The 23,638-nt window shown below is 40.7% G+C and overlaps 1 protein-coding gene across 1 annotated transcript in view; it reads right to left on the minus strand.

The window, feature by feature from the left end:
- The window catches only part of VAV3 (vav guanine nucleotide exchange factor 3), a 335,055-nt gene that overhangs the window by 101,803 nt on the left and 209,614 nt on the right, over positions 1 to 23,638 (minus strand). The window contains 4 exon segments of the mRNA XM_006179926.3: positions 4,252 to 4,297; positions 9,313 to 9,338; positions 20,859 to 20,959; positions 21,247 to 21,348. Of these exon segments, the coding sequence (XP_006179988.1) occupies positions 4,252 to 4,297; positions 9,313 to 9,338; positions 20,859 to 20,959; positions 21,247 to 21,348 (275 nt within the window).

Consider the following 23,638-nt stretch of genomic DNA (forward strand, 5'->3'; position numbering starts at 1 on the left):
AATCAAGACTTTATGCCTGTTTCTACTCCTTCCTTAGGCAGAATATAAACTGTGGAGAGGGGCCATGTTTTATAATTAATGGCATTGCTGGTGCTTATTGTTGTACAAGACACAAAGACGGTAATGAAAAAAAGATTTCTTCTCCTTTCTTCATACGAGAACAAACAGCAATGGCATTAGATATCTATCCTACCCACCTGAAAGGGAAAGTGACCATCTTTGAAGATGTCCCTGCTAAGGAACAGTAAGACATCCCCTCAGTGAGTGAGAAAAGACTGTTTTGAAGCTACATTTTTCTCTTTGTAATCAAGAGTTTAACAACAAGCACATGAGAAGCAGGGGCTCCCAGAAAGAACTCTTTTTTATCAATTTAACCATTATCTGTTCATTTACTATTCAAGGTTATCACAAATCACATGAGTAACTTAAGATCAGAAGGAGGATGGGAACCTAAGCCTTTCCCATCTACTCCATCTAATCTTCAGGCAGAACAACAGCCTGAATTTTTTAGAAGCTACTGGCTGTGAACTTAAATACAAGATGCTATGAGTTCCACAAATATGAGACAATTTTGCAACAGTCTAAAAACATGGGCTTGATTAAGAGAACACACGCCCTGGTATACATTTTTGCCACATGCAAACTAAAATAAATCTTGTATCTTTCATACTAAGACAGAAGGAAATTTTTAAAGCTCAGTATTAAAATTTAATTGGTAACTTTGACCTTGAGTGCCACTTTAGGTGAAAAATATTACACCAGTTCTCAGATTTTCTTGAGATTTATGATCTCATGTTCTTGAAAAAGGCCTTAGCACCTCCGTGTTCCTGAAATAACTGATCTGCCTCTTACAAGTGTTATTTTCCTGAAACCAACACCTGTCTCAGGAAGAAAAGTACAAACTTATGAAAATACCTTGCTATATTTAAAAAATCCAAAAGAAATTGCCAGGATTTGCATCTAACACGTTACTATATTTATAAAAGCAGTCAAGATCACAGATTGATAAATTTCTTAGCACACAACAGAAGACAAGAAAAAGTAAACTCAACCGCAAAGACATTTGTAAATATTATTTATAAAGGTTAGTTACAATTATTAATAAAGAGGGAATGTTTTAAATGGGCAAGTAAGTCACAATGCAAACCCACACCTCACATCTTTCTTGGCTTGAATGGAACTCCACAATACATGCTTTCAACCTTGGGAGCTCTTCTTTCTTTGCTTCTTTACTGCAATCACAAACACTGCTAACTTCCCCAAAACACCCTCAACCACCACTGTTGATTGTGTCTCTTCTTAAAGATAAGCAAAATGTCTTGGAAGCCATCAGATAAGCAAGAAATAAGGCAAATCTGGAAACAACTGTGATAATGTAACTTCTAGCTTCAGCTGGAATTCAACATAAAATTCTAGGTCTCTTTTCAAAGAAATAACTGGCAAAAGTTATTGATTCTTCTACACATGACAAAATGTCCAATATTAAATAACCCGCCCTACCACAAAGTAATTACTATCATAACTGCCATCTCTCAGCATTTACTACATACTTGGCATGTTGTAAGTACTTCTCATGTATTAACTCATGTGATGCTCACAACCACTCTGTAAGGTAGGTGCTATTATTTGTCTCCCTTTACAAATGAGGAAACTACAGCACAGAGAGAAGCCAAGTGTCAAAGGTCCACAGCAAGGAAACAGCTAAGTTGGGTCCCCAGCCCAGGCAATGTGGCTCAGAGCCACGCTTCCTACCACCAGACTACTCCATACTCCATGTGTATACTGGTCCACTGTATCAGCAGGAGGAATTTAAAAAGCAAGAGAGCCAGTGCATGCAGAAAAAGTATGCAGCCATTCATTAATTCATTTAACAAACATTAAGCACTTACTACTACTGCTTCCACAGAGCTATGCATTAGGCTCCTCTCCAAAACGAAAGGTCTATTGAGAAAATACATCATTGACCTTTGTACGTGGCTCTGAAATTCGGTACTGGTGAAGTGGTTACATCTGACCTCCCAAATTCTTTAATCATTTTTTTTAAATTTTTATTTTTTGTTGGGGGGAGGCAGTTAGATTTATTTTTATTCATGTATTTATTTATTTAACAGTACTAGGGATCGAATACAGGACCTCACGCATGCTAAGCATGCCCTCTACCACTGAGCTATGCCCTCCCTCTTAATCACTTTTCTCTACAAGCCACTCTGAGGCCCTGGAAAGCAAACAGCGTGTTAACATGGAGAAGTCAACTAAAATCACTAAAAAAGATTAAAGCAACTTTTATGGTAAAAACAGTGATGGCAAATAATGCCCCTTGGAAGCAGTTTGTCCAGACTGACGAAGTCTCGAGTTTGTTGATCCCTTGTTTAAACACCATGGAGTGAAGCATCTCCCATACAGCTGTGAAAACCTCACCAACAGCTACATCAGGAACAACTCAGAGCAGGACAGTTATCATGCAAGGGTTAGCTGTGAGCAAAAAAGCTCTGCCACGTGCCAACAGAAAGCAGCAAAGATGCAAACGACAACCAACCCTAAACACATAATTCAAGCCCAACATCAAAAGACACCCTACGGGGAGAAATGGTTTTTGCATTAGGATCTACAACAGGCAAGATCACCAACTAATTTTTTTTAAGTGTGGAAAAATGAGAAAACACTCATATGTGTTTACTATACCTAATGGGAAGCTATAAATAGACATTGGTTTTCCTCAAACATCACACATAGCACCGTTTCTTCTGTATGTGTATGTTTATTCTTCATGGGGTTCTAAATACTCTGAATAAGCAGAAACACCAGAAGAGTTATACCCATAGAAAGCCATCATCTTTAGGAAAAGGAGAATAAACTATTTTATTATGGTCCACTTTGTTGTATTTATAATCATGAATTCACCATACCTACCTTTAAATAATCTAGGGCTCTTAAAGATTTTGGCTATAAAGTACATTGTTAATGGTCAAATGTGCTCCTACTGACACACTATAAATACAGAAACGCATTTCCTTGGGGAAAAATAGATTAACTGAAAATGCCCATGGAAGAGGAAGTATTTTTAAAAATAATATTGATATAAAGTTTAGATAATTTTCAGAAACAGAATACTATAACTTACACAGAATAAAGGAAAAAGTATTATGTTCACAGTCATACACCCCCTGCTAAATGGAACAGAAGTAGTCACCTTTAAATATGACTGCAGAGCCTCCTGTAAAGGGCATTGTCTTGGGAAAGTTAGAACCAATAAAAACGTAACCCCTATTTTCTTTAATGGCCTTAATTTTGTTTTGTACTTAAAAGATTTAAACTGATCTCAAGACACAAGTGAGGCAATTTCTAGCCAGAGGCAACAAAGCTCCTATAAATCTTTACAAACAGCTCATAAACTGGCATGGTTACCATGGGTGTGGTTTCAGGTAAAAGCTATAACGCTTTGGAAGCTAAACTTTACAACGAGGTGAAGGCGGTTTATGATGAGAAAACAAAACATATAATCCAGATTATTTTCCAGCAAGACTGCTCTGTGTTTCATGTTCCACTTGATTCACCACTGAGTTCATATATTTGGAATCCTTTAGCCATGAATACCTTTTTACCCACAATAATATGACCATATACATAACAAATTTTTGGTTAAACTCTGGAAGGCATTGCTTAATGGATGAAAAATAATTATTCAAAAGTAACGACAGAGCCAACCTCATGATGTTAAACAGAGAACAAGTGAACGCTCTCTGCAGACAGAAAACTGGTCTCCAGGGAGGACACTTGTTCACCAAGTCCTTACATTCACTCTCCCATAATGAAATAGTACAGACATAAAATAAAGAAAAGGACTTTCCCAAGTGGGGAGGGTACCAAAGTTGCCTGGTTTATGAACCCCACCCTCTTAGAAAACGTTGATTTTTTAAGTGCCAGTTTGCTGGTTGATTTTTCCCAGGTTTGGGCGGGAGCAGGGGAGGGTGTTGGGTACGTTAGCATTAACTAGGCACCCTGAGGCTGTTCAGTAAGCAAATAATCAGCTCAGCTGCTGATTGTGGAAAGACTGTGGTGCTGATGGTTGCTCACCATGTGACCCTGTCCCGGGTAAATGATTTACCCAGGAGAAGGTCGCCTCCTGGTGGCACATGATATGCCAAACTGCCAGGAACAAAGGCCAGCAATCTGTCTGACTTTCTACAGCAATTCCCACACACTCTCATCATCACTTAACTGGAGAAGTGATTATGGGGCTTAATCACACACCTGGATCCACCTGTCTGGGAGTTCTTCGGAGTCCATTGGTCCGTTTCTGTGCAGAAAGGCAAAACAAAGCAAAACAAAGATTCTGTATTATCAAATTGTATCATTCTGTGACACTTTAGAAGACTAATGAATGTTGCACTTTTTCCATTTAAAAAAATGACTAAATTTTTATCAAACCACTTGGTTCCAAAGTTGGTTTTTATAATTTAACCTTTCATTTCTCCAATAATGCCTTCCACTCGAATACCACTGAATTTGAGAAGTCATTGATATAATGCTTTGGGAAAGAAATATCTTTTCATTTGCCATCTCTGGGTATAATGAGTCATTTTTTTAAAAGTCAAGACAACAGGAATTATGAAAACAAAGCCCAAACAGCCATTCTTGCTTAGAAAATGCTCCCAGCAAAGACATGCAATCTCCAAAACCCTAACGCAGCTGTTTCTGGGGCCTGACAGACCAGAGACTGCAGAGAGCATACGACCTCCAAGCAAAGATCTCAAGCTCTGATTTTAGCAAACACATAAATGAGAATGGTGTTTTAATTACGGATCAGTGCTCTCTGAATATTTTAAGAAACAAAACAGGCATGCAGCTTGTGAACCATGAAAGTAAATTCTTATTATAGAAAAGTTATCTGTGAGAAACATTGTGCACTACAAAAATTGTAGGTAAGATGCAAACCAAAAGAGGTTTTAAATCTTTGAAAATGCCTGGTTACACGTTTGACTTCATAAGCATTAAATTCATTCCTACCTAGTAACTATGGTAAGCTCACTAATTAATAAGGACTTGATGTTCACTTTTTGTTATATAACTGGATGAAATGCTCAGTCCATAACTATCATGTAATTCAGACTTTCCCAAAAGCCATTTCCTTTCTGTGTGTGTTGGGGTTCGTGCCTGCATGTGATGACTTCATTTCATTCACGGCACACTTGGCTTTGCCAACCACACATAAGTCATGGGTGTTTCTTAGGGTTCTTCCTGTTCTCATTCACAGGACTAGATGGGCGAAATGGGGTCTCACAGCCTGCCAAAGGGCCTCAAAGCGGGTTTCAGGGTTCTCAGCTAAAAGCAAACTGAAGAAATCTTCAAAATATAATTTTGTTTTTAACCCAACTGCTTTCAAAATGGATTTGCAAAAGCCCAATCTGATCACTGAATCAGCATTAAGCTATGCTGAACAAGATGGATGGCTGTGCTGAGGGAAAGGAAAAAAAAAACAAACTAGTACAAAGAGAGCCGTTGTGAGTGAGAAGAAAATACTGCACTGGGCTTCTTACTAGCCAAGCAGGCAAAGGGGAAAGCATGGTGAGTTACAGACCCATATCCTGTAACTTGGAAGAAAACTACTTTCAAAAAAAAAAAAATAAAACAAAACAAAACCTCTTTTCTATTGAAAGGTTATAAAATGTTTGGAGCCCTCTATATAAATGACAGTATTTTCAATAGGAAAATATATAATGATGGATGTCTGTGGCTGCGTACTTCCTACATTGCCCTCCACCTTCTTAATGTACAACAGAAGCTGGCTTTCTATTACTCTTCCTCCTCCTACTATCCAAGTGCTGGGAAGGCAAGAAAGAAATTCCACCTTTGAGCTTTATTCCTGGAACGCCTAGACTAGCACTCCTTAAGAACTATTAACTTAGAAAGTGAAAAGGAGCCTTTCAGTCCAAGAGCGACTCTCTGTGACCTTGCAGTTAGGATTAACATAGGGAACCGGGTACAGTCAGTAAGAGTATGGACTCTAGAATCAGACAAAGTTCCAATTCAGACCCTGCCACCTGGCACCTGTTTGATCAGGAGCAAGTTAGAGTCTCCATGCTTGTTTTTTCATCTATAAAATGGGGGTGATAACTACCTACTTCACAGCATTTGTGGTGAGAATTAAATGAGTTAATTTATGTTAAGTGCTTCGAAAAGTTCTTGACACAAAGTAAGGACTGAGTGATAGCTTATTATTATTATTATTATTATTATTATTATTATTATTATTATTATTATTATTATTAACCACGTCATTGTCATTAATTTCATGATATTCTGAATGTCTAAACTCATCTAAATGAAAATTTCTTCTACTAAAATATTACCCTACAACTTATGTCTTAGGTTTCCCTCCTGAAAGTCACTGAAAATCAGTGACCCTGAAAACAAACTTTTCTACGGAAAGAGTAGGCAGTGGACAAACTACAATCTGGTGCATTTAAAAAGAGAGAATTTCAGCCACTCAGACCAAGTGCATTTGGAGAGTCTGAGATTTATTACACCTTAAAAGCACCTAAAAAGTATTTTATATTGTAAAAAAAAAAAAATTGGAAATGTTTAGCAGAACGTATTTGAACAATTTTAAAATGCAAATTTCAATCGTCATTGTGCCACACCCCATCCAACACACTCCTCGCCCCGACCTATATTCTCAAAAGCCTAGGGCAGAGCTGGACAGGACCTCGTCCCCAGCAGGGAGAGGCGGACGCATCTAGCAGCCACCCCCGGGAGCTCTCTGTTATAGCCCCAGGAGATCGGGGCAGTCAGTCTTCAGAACATTCTAGATCTCCTTGATCTACCTAGAAGAGGGGGAAATAAAACAACCAACCAGCCTAATTTAATTTCTTGCTTCATTACCGATTATTACCTTACTTTCTCTAAAAGAAATACGTCCAAGAATCTTTCTTCTTGCCTCTTTTGGGAGAAACCTAATTCTCTCTATTGATTTTACCAACAAAACAAGCAAAGTTTCATTTGTTCTATGAAACTGGCTTTGGTTCCCCTACCTGTGGTAAAGGTAGAGAAATCTACCCTAAAAAATAGATTTAAAGTAGACACGTGTTGAATAGATAGGCAGTGATAACCTCGCTTCCTGGAGCTACAAGTGGCTTCTGAAGGCCCGCTCTGGAACAGGATGCAATTGTATCAGGTGTGATTAGGGAGGCCCAGGGTTCCTGTGACTACTGAAAACTGACCTACCTTGAGAATGAAGTATACAATTAAAAATACAAATTCGCAACCATGGTTACTGAAAGGGGTACAGAATAAGACTACAAACTGTTACATGGAGAAAAAGACGACCTTCAGGAGAAGGGGGAGAAAACCATGGAGCTTACAAAAGGCCTTCATCATTTACTTCTGGGAGGCTCCTGAACATCACATTAGCATCTGCCTCAGAGAGTGAATATATCTTCTACAAAGTCTCAGTAGGGAGGTTAAGGTGCTTCTTAACGTTCTTTTGCTACACTTCTCCCTTAAGCTAATTAAAGTTTCCAAGTGGATTGGTCAGTATAAGAACTTACTAGTAATTATCCTATTATTAGCAGAGTCACACACTAAATAAAAATTACACTCATTATAGTCAAAAGTTAAACGAGTCACTAAAACACTGATGCTACATTTTAAAAAATTAATGTGAAAATCAATTCCTTTCACGACAGATTTACATGTAATTTTCAAGAGTATAAAATGCCTGGAGAGAATTATTTTGTATCATGTGAAAATTATTAACCACTTCTCATTAGCATACTTTCTGTCAATACGCCCACTTCACATTACTTATAAAATCAAGTGAAATCATCTTCCCTGGGGGGAAAAACTTACATCTAATGGGATAAACGTAAAGTAAAATTGAGTGAAAGTTCCGAGCTTTACAAGGAAACCTATGTCAGTAACCTAATAACAGTGTAAAAGTGGGAAAAAGAAGGCTGCTTTCCAAGATCTTTATTGGCACTGCTGAAAAACCCTTACAAACCCAATGAAAAAATCTTACCTTGTCGACCAAACACTAAGAGAAAGCTTACTTTAATTTATTTTAGCCCTAGAAGAACTTGAACGGCCTATTTTTAAAATATTATTATCTTGTTATGCATTCCTTGAGTTAGATCCTAAGTTCTAAAATATAGTCAACTGATGAACACTGAAAGAGTGTATATAAATTTCCTCATTTCACGTTCTTGATACCTGATATGTACAAATCATGTGCTTATGCAAAAAGTAGAAGCAATTACCTCTTATCGGACATCTCGCTGTACTTCTCATTACTTTTACCAACTATATAAATGCCAGCCTATTAAAAACATACTAATATGATACCACTCTTAATGAGATATCATTGTTATGCTGTTAAAACAATAGAATTTTTTTTGGTCATTCTTGTATTCTGAAATTCTCAGATTATTGTACTTCTGGCTCACATAACTAATCACAGACACTTTACATTTTAATTTCCTTTGCTATGAGTTTTTGGGAGGTCTGCTAAGAAATGTATTACTTTCGGTTGAAGGCCAAGGCACTGGCTGTCTGTAATCTGCCCTGTTTTTCATTCTTTCATTTTTTTTTTAAGAGTTTTATTCTGAGACGTGGCAGGGATCACATACTTCTAAGCCATTAGACCTCAGACTCTGTATTAAACCAAAAGGAAATGTTATCAGATTTTGATTTGATCAGTAAGACATGGTATGGAATCATGTTTGTGTGCAAATGGAAACCTAGTAGAAACATGAAACCACAACCTTAGGTGAAGAACGTTAGAACTTTTTAGTATTAAGGAATGTTGGGCAGTGATACATTTCACGACAGGGGACGGGGGACAGGTCTATTGACCTCCTGGGATGAGGGCCACGTTTCTTTCTGTACTAACTGAATCAAAGCTCTTCATTCCAAGGGAATGCTTTCAGATGCATTAAGTCTTACAAGCCTCAGGGTTTGCGGAATTCTGTAGCTGGGAACTAGGAAAACATACCCCAATATTAGTGCCACAACACTGCTACAATATTTATCTGAAATTTACCTGAATAAAAGAGTACCTAAGACTCTGAGAATGTCCCATTTCGCACACAGTCTTTGATTAAATATTCCCATTTTTCCTTTACCTAAGATCTTCAGATGGTGGCTAAAAATTCCTCTGATTTAACCTGTGCATTTCAGTCTTGAGAACTTGACTGTTCACTCTATTTCTATCCATTTTAAAAGGCACATTTAACTTTCTAGAAGTTTGACACTGCTTAAGTTAGCGAACAATCTGAAATGCAAAAGCTATATAAAAAAATTAAATGTTAATCTTACCTCAGGTGGTTTGAGCGTCCCTTGTTCTGAAACAAATGTAAAAATTGGCATTGTCAGTCAGGTAATTTTGTTTGGTTAGCAATCTTCGCGTGTTCTCTGCAGCACGGTAAAACACTGCTGCTTTGTTTTCCTAAGGATACCTGTAATATATTTCCAGGGTCCCTCAGGCTGGGCTAGTAATTGTTTTGCAACCGGCTTCTCTTGTCTTATTGGCTTGTCAGGGAGTGACTCATGGCACTAAATGACTTGTAGGTTATGCTTAACTTTTTCAATTGTTTATTAAGCAATTGTCAATCCAACCACACAAAGCTCCTTAAAACAGGGACTCGCACTAAGTTTAAATGTGTAAGAGAAAGCTGGGTGGGAACCTTTTTTTCCAACACACTCAGTTTTAAAATCCTAAACACAATAAGTTACAAACATGTTACAATGACTGTAACAATTGCATTTTTAACCCAGTACAATATTGTACATGAATTTTTTTTCATTAAGTGGCTATAGCTATTTTTTTTTCCTCTTTTTTAAATTGAAGTATAGTCAGTTTACAATGTTCTGTTAATTTCTGGTGTACACTGCAATGATTCAGTCATGCATGAATATACATATATTTGTTTTCATATTCTTTTCCACCATAAGCTACTACAAGATATTGAATATAGTTACCTGTGCTAGGCTATAGCTTTTAGTTTTAACTGGGGGTAGGGGGGATACAGTTTGATTTAAAGATGGAAATAAAAAACCAACAAGATTCAATTCCAAGGCTAATTTTTCTTTCATCTCAGTTTACCTGTCCATAAATAGAAACAAGAATCTCCATTATATTTCAGTTCCTGAAAATGACTAACAGTCACAAAGGGCTGTGAGATCTTCAATTGAGTAACACGGCAGAGAGCAAAGGGCAGCTCTGAAGAATAAAGGCACACACTGCACGTAGAAAAACTGGTGGGTAATATTTTTGCTTCCTTTCCCCATATCCAGGAACCTCTATGCATGTTACAACCTCTCCAGACTGTTAAGGAAAACACCTCTGCCTGTACTTCTCCCAAGCAAAGTGATCCTCTGAAGAAGGGACCGAGAAGACGAGACACTGATGGAAACATCAGGAGAGGAAGGGCAGGGCTAAAATTTTGAGAGCTCTGTCAGCCTAAACAAACCTCTTACAGAGGTTCCAAGAAGCCCCATAACCCGGGTTCAAGGGGAAAAGTACCAGAACACCTGACTAGCCGTCACAGATTACTTGACACAGGAAGACTGCCTGGGGCATGGAACAGGAGGTTTTTTGGGGTTTTGGTTTTTTTTTAAAGGACTATTCCTGATTAATGGAACTGAAGGTTCGCAGGCAAAAAGTCACCTTTCTGGAGAAAAGCCAAGTCCGCATTCCTTTGTCAGTTTCAAACCCTGTCACCCCAGCTTTCATAGGTAACTGCCTCCCAAGAAGGCGTCTTTGCCAGGTCTGAAGTTGGCCTTTACAAAGGACAGGAAGCTATTATTTCTGGACAGAAATCTACGTCCCTTCTTTTCCCTTCTACTAGAAATAAGCAAAGTTTCAGAAGAAAGACTGCTTAAGAGAACTGGTCTGGGGAGAGGGTCTATGAAAGTACCATTTGGCTGGATACTGTGCCCAGATGCAGAACCCAGGTTGGGTGAACTTGGGTTCCTACCGGACCGGCTGTGACCTGTATCACTGGTTTGACCAGAAAGACTTATATGCCAGACTAGCTCTAAACTACTTTCTTCTTCTACTGAGAGTTAGAGAAAGAGCCTGAACTGGGAATCATAAACTGTAAGAAGCACCACACAGGAGGGGAGTTTAAGTTTTCCATCCAAGGAGGAGGAAAGCTGGTATTTCTAGATGAGCTCTAAAATGGAAAAATTTCAGTCTTTCCTGTTTATAAATGAGTGTGCACCTTAATTTCAATTCAGAAGTATCTTTTTTTTTCCCTGACTTTCCATAGCAGTGTTTTTATGTCCTGGTGAAGTAGCTCTGTTACAGTACGCTTTAACTGTATTTTATTTTTGGCATAAAACCTATGAGAGCCCACGTGGCAGTAGATGGCACACAGGTTCCAGGAGGGCACTGGGTTTCCTCAGGAAGAGGAAATGATGGTATCTAAGGTGACATTCTAGCTATGCAGGTATCCACACCTCTTTACCCAGAAAACAGATCTGGGAACAGAAACCCCTCACTAACAGGCCCTTCAAATCTTGTTGCGCAGGGCAAGCCGGCCAGCTCCTGGCATGAGTGAGCGCTGACCACAGAACATAAGGGGGTGTAAGGTCCCGGCGAGACATGGATGGATGGGCACAAAGTGAGGAATAAACTAGACTCAGCCGCCTGCCTTACGCAATGCTCCCTCCTTTGTTTCTCCCACTTGCTGTTGTCTCCTGCTTTCCTGCTTTGTGTCTCACCAAGCAACCCAGCTGTCCTCGTCCTTCTTAGTGGATGTACAAAGACCTGCTCTCTGTAACCCAGAGAGGAAAATGGAAAAGGGGCTTCATGCTGAATGCAACGCCAACTCTGAGGACCTGAGTCCTCCACTGAGGCTGACCCTCTCCCTTGCCACCACTCCCTGTCCTCATGGCAAGCACAACCCCAGCCCCACCCCCACCAGCCAGGAAAGAGGCCCTCTTCTTCCACAGACTTGACATAGGGCAGTTCTCACTGTGGTCTGCTCACGCTGGGCAGAGCCCATAAATAGTGGTTCTCAAAAGTCCCAGAGTTTATTTTGTCAGATTTCACGGCAGGGTTCTGTAAATTTCCTGAGGGTAGGGCAAAAGCCAGGGGACTAGAAATAACTCTTGGAATCTGTTCTGAGTTCAGAAGTTATTTATCCTTCTGTACTTGCTCCAGGGCCCTACCATCAAACTGGACTGGCCCCTTTACAAACACGATCTAAATTCCAATAACCATACTGAGGCAACAGCTTCTTAGCATCTATGAAAAGTAACAGTGATGAGACAAAACCCAACTGCAACACTGTTTCACACATTTTCAAAGCAAAAGTCCCTTTGGGCTGGGAAAACAGAACCACCATCTCTTTGAATGAAGTATCCGCGGAAAAGTTGCTCTAATTTTGAAGTCGACAATACCAGCCTTCATTTCCTCTTGATATGTACCCAAAACTACTTTGGCGGGCACTTGGTCTCTAAAAAAAACTTTGTGTGTCACAGTTCTGCATCAGGACTAGGTAATATGGGCTGATGATCATTAAATGTATTTTGACTGAATTCTGACCAAACGGAGAGGTTGCTGATTGAGATCTGATTGAAAGGCCTCTCTCTCTCTTTTCTGTCTCTCTCTCTTTCTCCTGGGAACTTCCTTAGTAACTCACTGCTGCAAGTTCCAAAAGTTTTTAATCCTCAACTTGTCTTTAATCCTCAACCCTACAGCCTATTCCTCAGACTCCGATTGATCAAACTTAAAATGTTCTTACCCTTTCAAGAACCTTTCTAGATGGTGACGCACAGGCCCTCAAGGGGTTTATACCCTGCATTCTTTCATCATGTCCAGGCTGGCTTAATGTGATTCAGAGAAGCCATGTTACTGCAGCGCTCGGAGCCTTAGCAGAACTCCATCGTCAGCGCCAGCACAGGGCTCAGCGTGCATATTTATGTAAGACAAATGATTCTCACCGAGACTTTGGACTCACATCGTATTTGTTTAAACATAAAATCCAGTCCTATTATATTTGTTTTCCAATACTAGTGGCTGTCAATGCATACATTATTACGCAACCTGCTTTGCCTCTTGTCTGAAGTCCTATTTCTTAAGACTAAACAAATCAATGTCCAGTAAGATCATTTGTCTCAGAAAAGTAAGTACCAGTATAGCTTTTGAAGGAGCTTTGTCCCCATGGCTAACATGCTATTTTTTTTTTTTTTTTGAAATAGTAAAACAGAAGAAAGACAGTTGGAATGATTACATTTCTGAGGAAGTTAAACAAATGCTATGTAAGCCACTGAGATCTACAGTAATTATTTTTTGGGGGAAAAAAACTATCAATAATACTTGGAAAGAGGCTTTGATTTCAAGTCTTTTTAGGAGCTCTAACAGGAATCCAACCATACAGCTTCCAGTTCACTTTAATAATTATTAATATACCACTAAACTGACCGAAATACTTCAATGGAAAGAGTAATAACTACCTTTGAGTATAAAATTGTCTTGATAAGTTAAAAAGAGAACTAATTTTCGTAAAAGGCTGTAAGTAATGTTAAACAGGCCCAAAGTCATTTTTTGGTTATGAAATCAATGATCAAGCCTCAGCTTATGTAAAAATAATGTGATTAAAATGCCTAGTGGTAGAAGGCTGAAATAGAATTGTATTCTAAAAGTTTACTTCTTATGATAACATACTGCAACAGTATTTCTAAAAGGGCCACTTCAGATGCCAATCTGGGGCGCAAGTCCCAGGTAGCAATCTTGCAGGGTTAAACCACTGGGACAGCAAGGCAGCCTCCTTCCAGTTGGGAGTGGCTACAGCCACCCGGGAGCAGCAGCTGGCCCAGATGGAAGAGCAGTTAAACAGAGAAGCAAGTGACGACCTGCCCCGCTTAAACATGAGAGCAGCTGAGGCTTGTGCTCCCACCAAAGGAGGAGCGGCATTAAACCAAAGTCGCCTGCTCCAGCGATACTTGCCCCCCAATGTTACTTCCTCTGTTCAAAACCAGAGGGTGCAAAGCAAGCTGTACTGATCAATGTCAGGGTGGGAAGAGGGCAAAAGGGGTTTAGCCATATATTCTAGCAGGAGAGACAACACAGATGTCCCCAAAGGTTGCAGCTGAGGACTAGATTTTCCTGGCGATGCACCGTGAGATAGAAATGCCACTCTAGCATTACATCAGCTTGGCAGTGACTCGTTGAGAGACTCACACGTCCTGGGGTTCATATCTATTCATTACTGAGGTTGGCAAGTTTGGCAGCACACTTCAGAGTCCACGTACGTGTGGATTGCTGAGGTTGCCATGGTGAATGTGAAGGAGTCAACCCAAGTTCAGGGAGAAAGAGAGTGGGACCGCCTGCTCTTTATATCCATGCAAACCCTCAAATGTTAAGACGTAAACTAATCAGCCAAGCTTCAAATTTGTTTCCAAGCTGCATAGTTTGTCTCATAATACAAAAAACTAAACTAAAATAAACTTACAGGACCTTTTTTTCATGCTTGAAATGTACTTGAGTTAATAATCTGTCATAGTCAAATATTAATATGAATGGATTACTTCCTTCGTTCAGAAATGCACAGCATTTTTGCCAAGTAATTATTATTTCGAGGATGAATGAAGACTAGATAAATTTAAGGGCTATAGAGCATGACATATAAAAGGTTTCTGAACCCAAGGAAGGGAACATCCAAAAAAGCCTTAACTTCCACAAAAAGAAGCATGAAAGAGCTATTTCAAATGCTTAATGGTTAGTATTTAGCCACACCCAACACTATCAAGGATTGTATTGGGGTTGAAATATTCCTTTTTGGGGAAAAGGAATAACAACTTGGTATTAAGCACTTTGACTTTGGACTTGGTACTAAGGGCTCGATACAAAAGGGAACGGACAGTGGCGGAGACACTCACCAGACAGTCCTTATGTTCCTCTACTTGTCCAGTCCCCCTTGTAGTTAAGTTGAGGTCACGTCACTGGTTTTGACAAATGGATTTTTGATGTTATAAAAAAAAAAAGTGGAATTGCTCACTTCCAGTCCACAGGTCCTAAGAGCAGCAATCCCGGAAGCCATGTGTTGAAATGACAGAGTCACGAGACAGAACTAGCTTGGGTCCTCAAGTCATTGCTTAGAAGGGAGCAACCCACAGCAGACAGTGCATGTGTGAAAAATAAGCTCTGGTGTGTTAAAGCCACTGGGATTTTGGGTTTTTTCCCCAGTTACTACAACACAGCCTGACCTTGGCGAACACATAAAACCTATGCACAAACTAATTACAGAATAACTGAGTTATTGTTATAATAACTGCTGGGCGGTCAGGGCGAGGCTAGATGACTGGCAAAGAGCTTGGAGAGGAAGTAAAAGAAGGGTAGATCTCGAAACTGCAGGGGAGAAAAGGGAGCATATTTCAGGGAGAGGAAACAGTAAAAACCAAGTAAGAATTCTAAAGATGGGACTGACTGGAACAGGGAGTAGATTTCTCCAGAAACAGGTATTTTTGTCACCCGGTGTTCTGTGAGCTGGTTCATTTTCTAGCTACTTATTAACCTAACCCAAGGGTCCCTTGTCAAAGGCCTGATGATCGATGTTCAGGGCCTGAACTTCTCCTTGAATAAACGCTAGAAAGAAATGCAAAAGGTCTACCCAGCTTTCTGTCTTCCATCCTTAAGGTACCAGCCAGGGATTCAGATCAGGTTTTTAGTCCACTTACCCCACACACACTCGCGCTCTAGTCTCTGCAAAGATAAAACCAGACGCTGTCCAATCTCCCACAGCCTCCAGCTTCTGGTTCTAGGACACTAGTGACTTCCAGGGCCCAGCAGTCCTGGTACACTACAGTTCCACTCATTAACCTGTCCATCTGTTTGTCGGTCTGTCCACTCACTCATCTGTCCATAATGGCTTTCCAGAGGTCAGAATATCAGTTAGGCATGGTTCTTATCAGAGAGAGGCTTGTAATCTAACTGAAACTTGAACATTATTCTGTGAGGAACAGAAAGTATAGTGAGCAGGAGAATGACACATCAGACTTGATTTTAGTGAAGATAATGTTGGAAACTGTACAGAGAGAACGTGAAATTAACAGCAGGGAGAAGACTTGTAATTGTCCAAACAATAGACAGTGCGTTATTTTTAATCCATAGCAATACCTTATCAGTGGATTCTGGAGCAACCTAGGAGGAGGACTAAGAAGAACAGGTAAGTGGATGAAGATAAGGGAGGGGGTAAGTCAAGGCTGACTCCCAGGCTTGGGTGAGTGGACAGTGGACCTTTAACTAAGGTGAGAAGAGGAGGAGGAAGCTGATGGTAGTGACTAATGAGGTTGGTTTTTTTCTTTTTTCGGGGGTGGATGGGTGGTACTAGGTTTACTTATTTATTTAATGGAGGTACAGGGATTGAACCCAGGACCGCATGCACTCTACCATGCTATATCCTCCCACGGAGGTTGGTTTTAGTTACGTAAAAGTTGGGGTCCCTGGAGGACACCTGGAAAGGGATATGAGAGAGGAAGATGGAAGTTTTGAATCCAAAGTTTAGGAGAAAAGCCTTAAGTGGCAATGGAGCCTTCCCTGCCTGGGCTGTAGGTTATAGCTAATGCCAGAAAAATTAATCAGATGTCCAAAGGATGATACGGGGGTGTGGGGGGATGTGAAGGGGAATGGTTAACAGTGCCAAGTGATAGAGAAAAGTCAAGTAGGGTACAGCCCACAATATGGTGACCAGTGGAAACGGCAGTTACAAGATGGACTGGAAGATTCTGTAGCCTTCGTTCAGCCCCTGGGTTACTGCATCATTTTGTACAACCAGCACCTCTTCTCCAACTGACCATTCCCTTATCCATAAATACGTACAATGCTGAATTAAGATGCTCCACTTTTAGGAATGGTCTTCCACCCCACTATCCAACATTTATAGCAACTTAGCTATTTCTACTAGCCATGGCTTTCCGGACCACAAGTGGACTCCTATCTCACACTGTGCCAATTGGAATCTCTTTTTGTCTCTTGAGGAGAATACAGTTAGACTGTCTTAACCAGTGGCGCCATAAAGCTCTGTTAAGGTTGGGATCAATCATCTCATATAACCTATGATTTAATTTTATGGGGGAACCTGGATTACTGTAAGAATTTAAGTTTGCCTTAAATCAATACTATCCACTTGCTTTAAATACGCCTGCTGGGATGATTTCCTCCAAAGTCAAGTTCTCTCTTGAGTTCCGTCCTCCATACAAAAGCCCCAATCAAGTAAACTGTGTCTCCAGCCTCTGACATACCATGTCCTTCCTCCTGCCCTCCTCCCCTGCACCTGCTTTTCTCCAATCATGCCACTCATGGAAAATTACCTTGCTGAACTGCCCCAAGCAATGACTCCTGGAGGTGGGAACAGAGGCCTGTGCTAAACTGAAAGAAATATTGGAAACTGGGGTTCTCTGCCTGCTGGGAAACAGCCCCTAAAGTCTAGCTTGCCCATGTCCGCAAAATCCTACCCATTTTACCACACTCATCTCAAAATCCTACCCATTTACCACACTCATCACCTGCTAAGCTCAAACTCACACTCTACCTGTGATTTCCACCTACACCAGGGCAGGAAGGGTGGTGGGTAGAGGAGAGGATGCCATGACTTCCAACTTTCAGAGGGTATCTGATTGGAAGTCAGGGAGAGAAGGCTGCAGACAGAGCTGTGATGGAAATTCCTCCTCTCTTCGATGACACAGTCCCTTTATTTCTAAGGGCTGCACAGAAAATCCTAAACTAAAGGCAGAGAAGGGAAGCCTCTTGGGCAGGTTCTCGCCACTTCACATCACTAATTAACTGACCACGAGCATTCAATGCATCAGTCTCTTACATATCTTCAGCACAAAAGGACAGAAAGAGGAGAGAGGATGAGAATAAGGACACAGAAGTGCAAAACAGAGGGAGGACGGAGGGCAACATAAGGATGCAAGGCAGAGAGAGAATCAAGAAGGCAAGGGAATCATGTTCCAAGCTGCAAGAAGCAAATTTAGCCAAGGGTTTCAAAACACATCTTCCTGCTTTATAGTGAATTAAATAACAAAGTTTAGAGAATGGGGCTGCCTTTTAATGAATGAGTGTAAGTAAACATTATCTATAATCTGCAAGACACATGGTGTAATTCTTAGCTCCCTTATTTTCAGTATTTTTATGACTCAGTTTCCTCATCTATAGACAAGAGGCCCGAGAGCTGAAGGTGTCTACCTTTCCTCCAGCCGAGACACTCCGCGGGGAAAGGGCAGGCACGGTCCCCAGGGGTGCCTGAATTTCTTGCAGCATTTCAGAACATTTAAAACCACAGACATTGGGTAGTTACTAACTTAACTGAATTTAAAGTGTTTTTTTTTTTTTTACTTTAAAAAAAAAAAACAAACCAAAAAGCAGATTAGAAAATCTCTCCCTTTCACAGAGAAGACCCAGCACTTGATCATGTACGTGGGATGGGAGCTGTGCGTTTGGCGCACAGCTAATTCACAGGACTGGTCGCCGGCCCAGGGCTTAAGAACAAGCTCAGGAGCTGGCCTGTCTGGAACGTCGGCTCTACTAATTAAGCAAGGTAGACACGTTACTTAGTTTTCTGGGCATGTGTCTCACCTGTAAGATAAGAACAGCAATAATACCAACTTTACAGAACTTTTATAGGACTAAATGAGCCAACAGTGCTAAAGCACTCAGAGCAGTACCTGGCACTATAGAAGTATTTATTTAAAAAAAAAACTTTAAAGGCTAGCTGCTATTATCACCCCTATTTTACAAGGGAAGAAACTAAGGCTTAAAAAAAGTTAAGTAACTGGGGACCAAGGTCACCTAGTACATAAATTGTGGAGCCGCATTCCAACCAGACCAAGACTCCAGAGCTGCCAGGTTTAATGCCTCTCATGCCATCTCCCTGCACAGAGCGACTCACCCACCAGGAGAGGGCGCTGAAACGATGGCTTAGGGAATAGCCCACTCTTGCACCTGGCTAGACCAGGAATTCCCAACTGTTTCCTATTGACTTGTTTTTAACCAAAAAAGTTAAAAATTTGAAGTCCTTTTAATGTCATTCTTGTGTATCACTTCAACGACTGGCACTCACTAATTTCTCTGCACACATTTGCTCAACCGTAAGAACAATCATGATGCAGACTAAACTCATTCCTTTAAAAAAAAAAACTGGCTTCTCATCCTGACACCTGGGATTAAAACACAGAGTTCTGGTCGTGTCCAGGCACTCTGCTATGCATCAAGGTGATTCTAGATGAACCTCACCACAATCCTCTAGTTTCCATTTCACAGCTCTGGATGTTTAGGTAACTTCCCGAGGCTCATGCAGCTAGCTAACAGCAGAGCTATTTTTTTCAACCATCTTTGCCTGATGGGCAGCCACTCTCCCTACACTATTCCCTTAGGAGGCAAGAACCCTGACAACCATGGGGTCACTTTATACTCCTCACAAGACTGAAATTCGTAAGACAGAGCTATGGGGTTCATAAAAATCCATTCGCCGACCATAAGCAAAGAACACGTTAATTGTCCTCAAAGAGATGAGAGGACAGGGCACATAAACAAGGAACAACAGAAATTTAAGCGATACACTGTATCAGCTAGGCAATTAAGTACTAATAATATGGTATTTCTTGTCTAGTTTACAACTTTGTAAACCATTTCTGACCTTCGGAAACATTGTTAGGTGCTAATCTTGTCTCCATTGCCTGACAGGCCTTGAGCGAGTTGCATAAGCACCATGACCCCCATCAGAAACATCAGAAATGGGGAAGGGCTGTTCCAAGGACTGAACGGTTCCGGGCAGGCGGGGCAGGCACAGTGCAGGTGCTCAACTAATGTCCGGCTCCTTCTCCTGCAGGTGCCCACACCTGGCATCGAGAACGGCTCACGGGGCCATGAAAATATGTCCACTGAAGGGGCCGAGGGAGAGGGCTGTGCTGTGATCTCAGGCCTCTAATAGGATTCACACCTTTTGTACAACTGCCTATTTTCTGAACTCAGCTCTGAAATGAGCTATTATTCTCTGTTTTACTCCTCTTCGTATTATCCCAAATAATTCACTGTCCACCTTTCCCTTTGGGAAAATCAAAGGTTGACACGGCTACCTTTTGAACTCAAGCTGTTCAAGATCCTTTTCTTCTGTTCAAAAAGTTTCACTGATTTTGAAAGGTCTTATTGATAAAACACAGAGAAACTCGAGGGAAAAGGACAAAGAGAAAGAAGAAGAAAGAGAAAGAAGAAAGAGGCCAGAAAAGAAAGAGAAGGAAGAGGGCCCGAGAGGCGCAGAGAGAGGCTAAAGGCTACCAAATGTATAATCGCCACCAGCCTTCAAAACCAGCTCAGGTCACGGTCACCAAGTATTGTTTTTAAAAACCAAGGGGAAAATATTTACACAAAATCCAAAGGATACATGCTCTTTGTTAAATGCTCGAAAATGACAATGTATTCAATTCATTAATTCATGAATTAATCTGTGCGATGTGTACTCCTAGCAGCATTAGCATTTCTGAGATGAATATTTAAGAGAACAGGGGAGAAACTTCAGGACGGAAGACAGAAGTGAAGTATTTTTGTTTGTTTTGGTTTTGCAACTCCGTTTGTGTGTTCTGGTTGTATTTATACAGGGCTGATGAGATTTAAGGGTTGGGGTGAATGAAATGGGTGGCATAGAATCTTCCAGGCCCCTCTTGAAGCCCTCAGCCTCCCAGGTACGTATAAACGTCACAAGAATTTCACATTATTTTCTTATTGTGCTTATAAACCATGGTTTCCAAGGCCAATACGTTATAATAAACACATATTAAGAGTAAATTAGGCCTTAATTATGTTTAGCAAGTTTTATGTTCTCATTAAAAGCAGAATCACAATGATAAACATGACTTACCAGCGGAATTAACTCGGGCACAATTGTCTACTCTCCCCAAACATTCCTTGTGCGCTCTGGCGCCACACTTAAAGCACAAATAGCCTTGATAAAATGTTCCCCTGCAAGGTAAAATAAGAGTGACAGGTTAAAAGGTGCTAAATTCTGCCTCCAGGAAAGCATTAGTGCCAGAAAGGAAAACTCGGGAACACAGTGGTACACAGAAGCCCCCTTCGTGCGAGGGAGAGAACCGTCTGGGTCCAAGGCCAAGGAAAGACCTGTTGGGTCCAAATGGTAAGGCGATGGTATCCCCCGGGAGAACCTTCTGGCCAGGACCTCAGAAACGTCTGAAACATTTAGCAAGTACACTGGTTCCTTAAAATTGAAGGGCAGGACCAGGCAAACGTACCTCAGGAGCATCTGGCAGACTTTGCAGGATGTCACCCGGTTGAAGGTGTGCATCTTGAACTCATGGAAGTTGGAGTCGGCATGGTCTGGCCTTATGTTAGACCTACACAAAGGGAAAAAGGAACGTCCTCAAGGAAGGTTCCCAACACAGCGGCAGCCCAGTCATCCAAAGCCTCAGTTCAGCCACATAGCAGGTAGAGAGCTGATTCAGGCAAAGGGGCTATTAAACGTGCAGTGTTTTCTAAGCCAAAGTATGTTTTGCATCAAAACATACACCCAAATCTGCTTGTGTGAGAACCAGCGACGTGTAAAGATTTAAACAATCCAATCCTCCTCAGAGCTGAGCGTTCCTGGGGAACTTTACAGAATGGCCATGTAGGTTAACCTGTCAGGAAAAGCACAAAACCTGCTGGATATTCACACTGTGCAAGTTTCTTTTCTACTCACAACACCTGAAACAGAAACCGGCTGGAGAAGGTGGGAAGGAGGGGAAGAGGGTGCTGCATTTCTGAGGGCCCGTGTCTGTGGGCTAGGTAATGATCTCTAAAAGCGGATTATGTAATGATCTATAAAAGTGAATAAAATCTTATAAAAAGCTTTGAAACAAAGCATCATCTGATCATTAAAAACTTCCTCCCTAACCAACAATTCACTTTCCTTGCAATCCAAATAAAAATGAATTATTCTATCATTTATATTTTATTTATATCATACACACATGCAAACAAATTAAGCATATTGCAAACTGACATTCACTGCGCATTTACACTGTGCTGGTACCGTGATAAAAACACGATGTGTTCACCACCCCTCACTTATCCTTCACACCAGTCCTAACTGCTAGGCACCAATAACATCACCAGTTTACAAAGAGGCAAACTGAGACTTACTCTAAAGGAAATAGCAGAGCTGGAACTCCAACCCACATCTGTGCTCTCAGTCACCAAAGCTATAGTGAAAGGAGGAATTCAACAATATTCACCTTAATATAATTAGATGTGGGGTCTAACAGGTATGCTGGAAACAGTTAAGGTTAGCCATGTCCAGAGGATTTTTAAAAATATTATTCTTAATCTGTCTATGTCATAGAAGGCGGCAGAAAAATTAGGAAAGAAGGTTAAAATGGATACAAATCAGAGGTGCACCTAGAAAGCTAACACGATGCCCTCTGAGATGTTACAAGCGATTTGAGAGAATGCTGGCAAAGTTTGAGATACTGATGAGCTAGGAGTCCCCTTTTACAGAACACAGCAACTCTCAACCACACGAAGCCTTGGTGCAATGAAGCATAACACAGGCGGGCGACCAGGCATCGATCTCTGAGGGACCAGGAGAAGCCTTATGAAAAAACATTCACAAGGCAATTGGAGTAGCAGGCAGTGATGCACAAGTGTCAGCGAGGTCAGCCTTCCAATCCATCTGCTGAATATGAGAGTGTTAAAAATGAAATCAAATATTAGTGCCATCTGGGATTTCTCTGCTCTGTGCTTCTGGTGGCCTCACTTTTTAGGAAAACGTTCTGCTGCATGCTGAAAGGCACGGCCATTTCCATAGAGGCGTTTTTGTGTCGCTGATTAAAAATTAGAGAGTTCTTCTTCAGGAAGGGAGAAGGTGAGAAAAGATAATGATCTAGAAACAAAACTCTCTTCACATTGTTCAGAAGACATTTGATTCTTGAGTCCCTACAGTCAGGCATTGATAAGAGCACCAAAACCCATTTTCTTAGCCAGGACAGGCCATTGTTCATTTCTCCCTGAGCATCAAGGTGACGCAGTCAATACAGGAATTGTCAAATACCGGCTTCGGTCCTGGGAACTTGAAGAGTTCATCAGCCTGGAGTTTCAGAATAAAACTAGGTCTCCTTCAGGCAGAAACTCAGGTAAATAGATACCAAACAGGTAATAATTTAATTAATTTTAGAAGTCTGCCTGGGACATGGGTGGAATATCTTTCTCTCAGGGTCAACGTGAATTATGTGTGTGTGTGTGTGTGTGTGTGTGTGTACACCATTTGTACAACAAACTTTCAACAACTAATTAAGAATAAGTTGACTTTTCCAAAGACAAAAGCTGAGAGGAAGATCACACCAAGAGGTTAAAAAGAAAAATCTTCCATAAGGAAAATATTCAGAAAATGTTGTTAACAGTAGTTGCCATAGGTTAAATGAGACTTGAAGTAGTAGGGTAGAATGGTAGAAAGGAACTATTGGAAATTTTCATTTTTTTTTAAACTGGGACTGCATATTATTTAAAAAATTTAAAATCAAACACTAAAGAATAAAAGTTAACTCTATGACCCGGGAACTGTTACTGAGAGACTGTAGAATATAAAAGCACAGTTGAGGGACAGGAATCTGAAATTAGACCACCTGGGCTTAAATCCTAACTTGCAAA

This window comes from Camelus ferus, chromosome 9 (genome assembly GCF_009834535.1).
Source record: "Camelus ferus isolate YT-003-E chromosome 9, BCGSAC_Cfer_1.0, whole genome shotgun sequence".
Lineage (NCBI taxonomy): Eukaryota > Metazoa > Chordata > Mammalia > Artiodactyla > Camelidae > Camelus > Camelus ferus.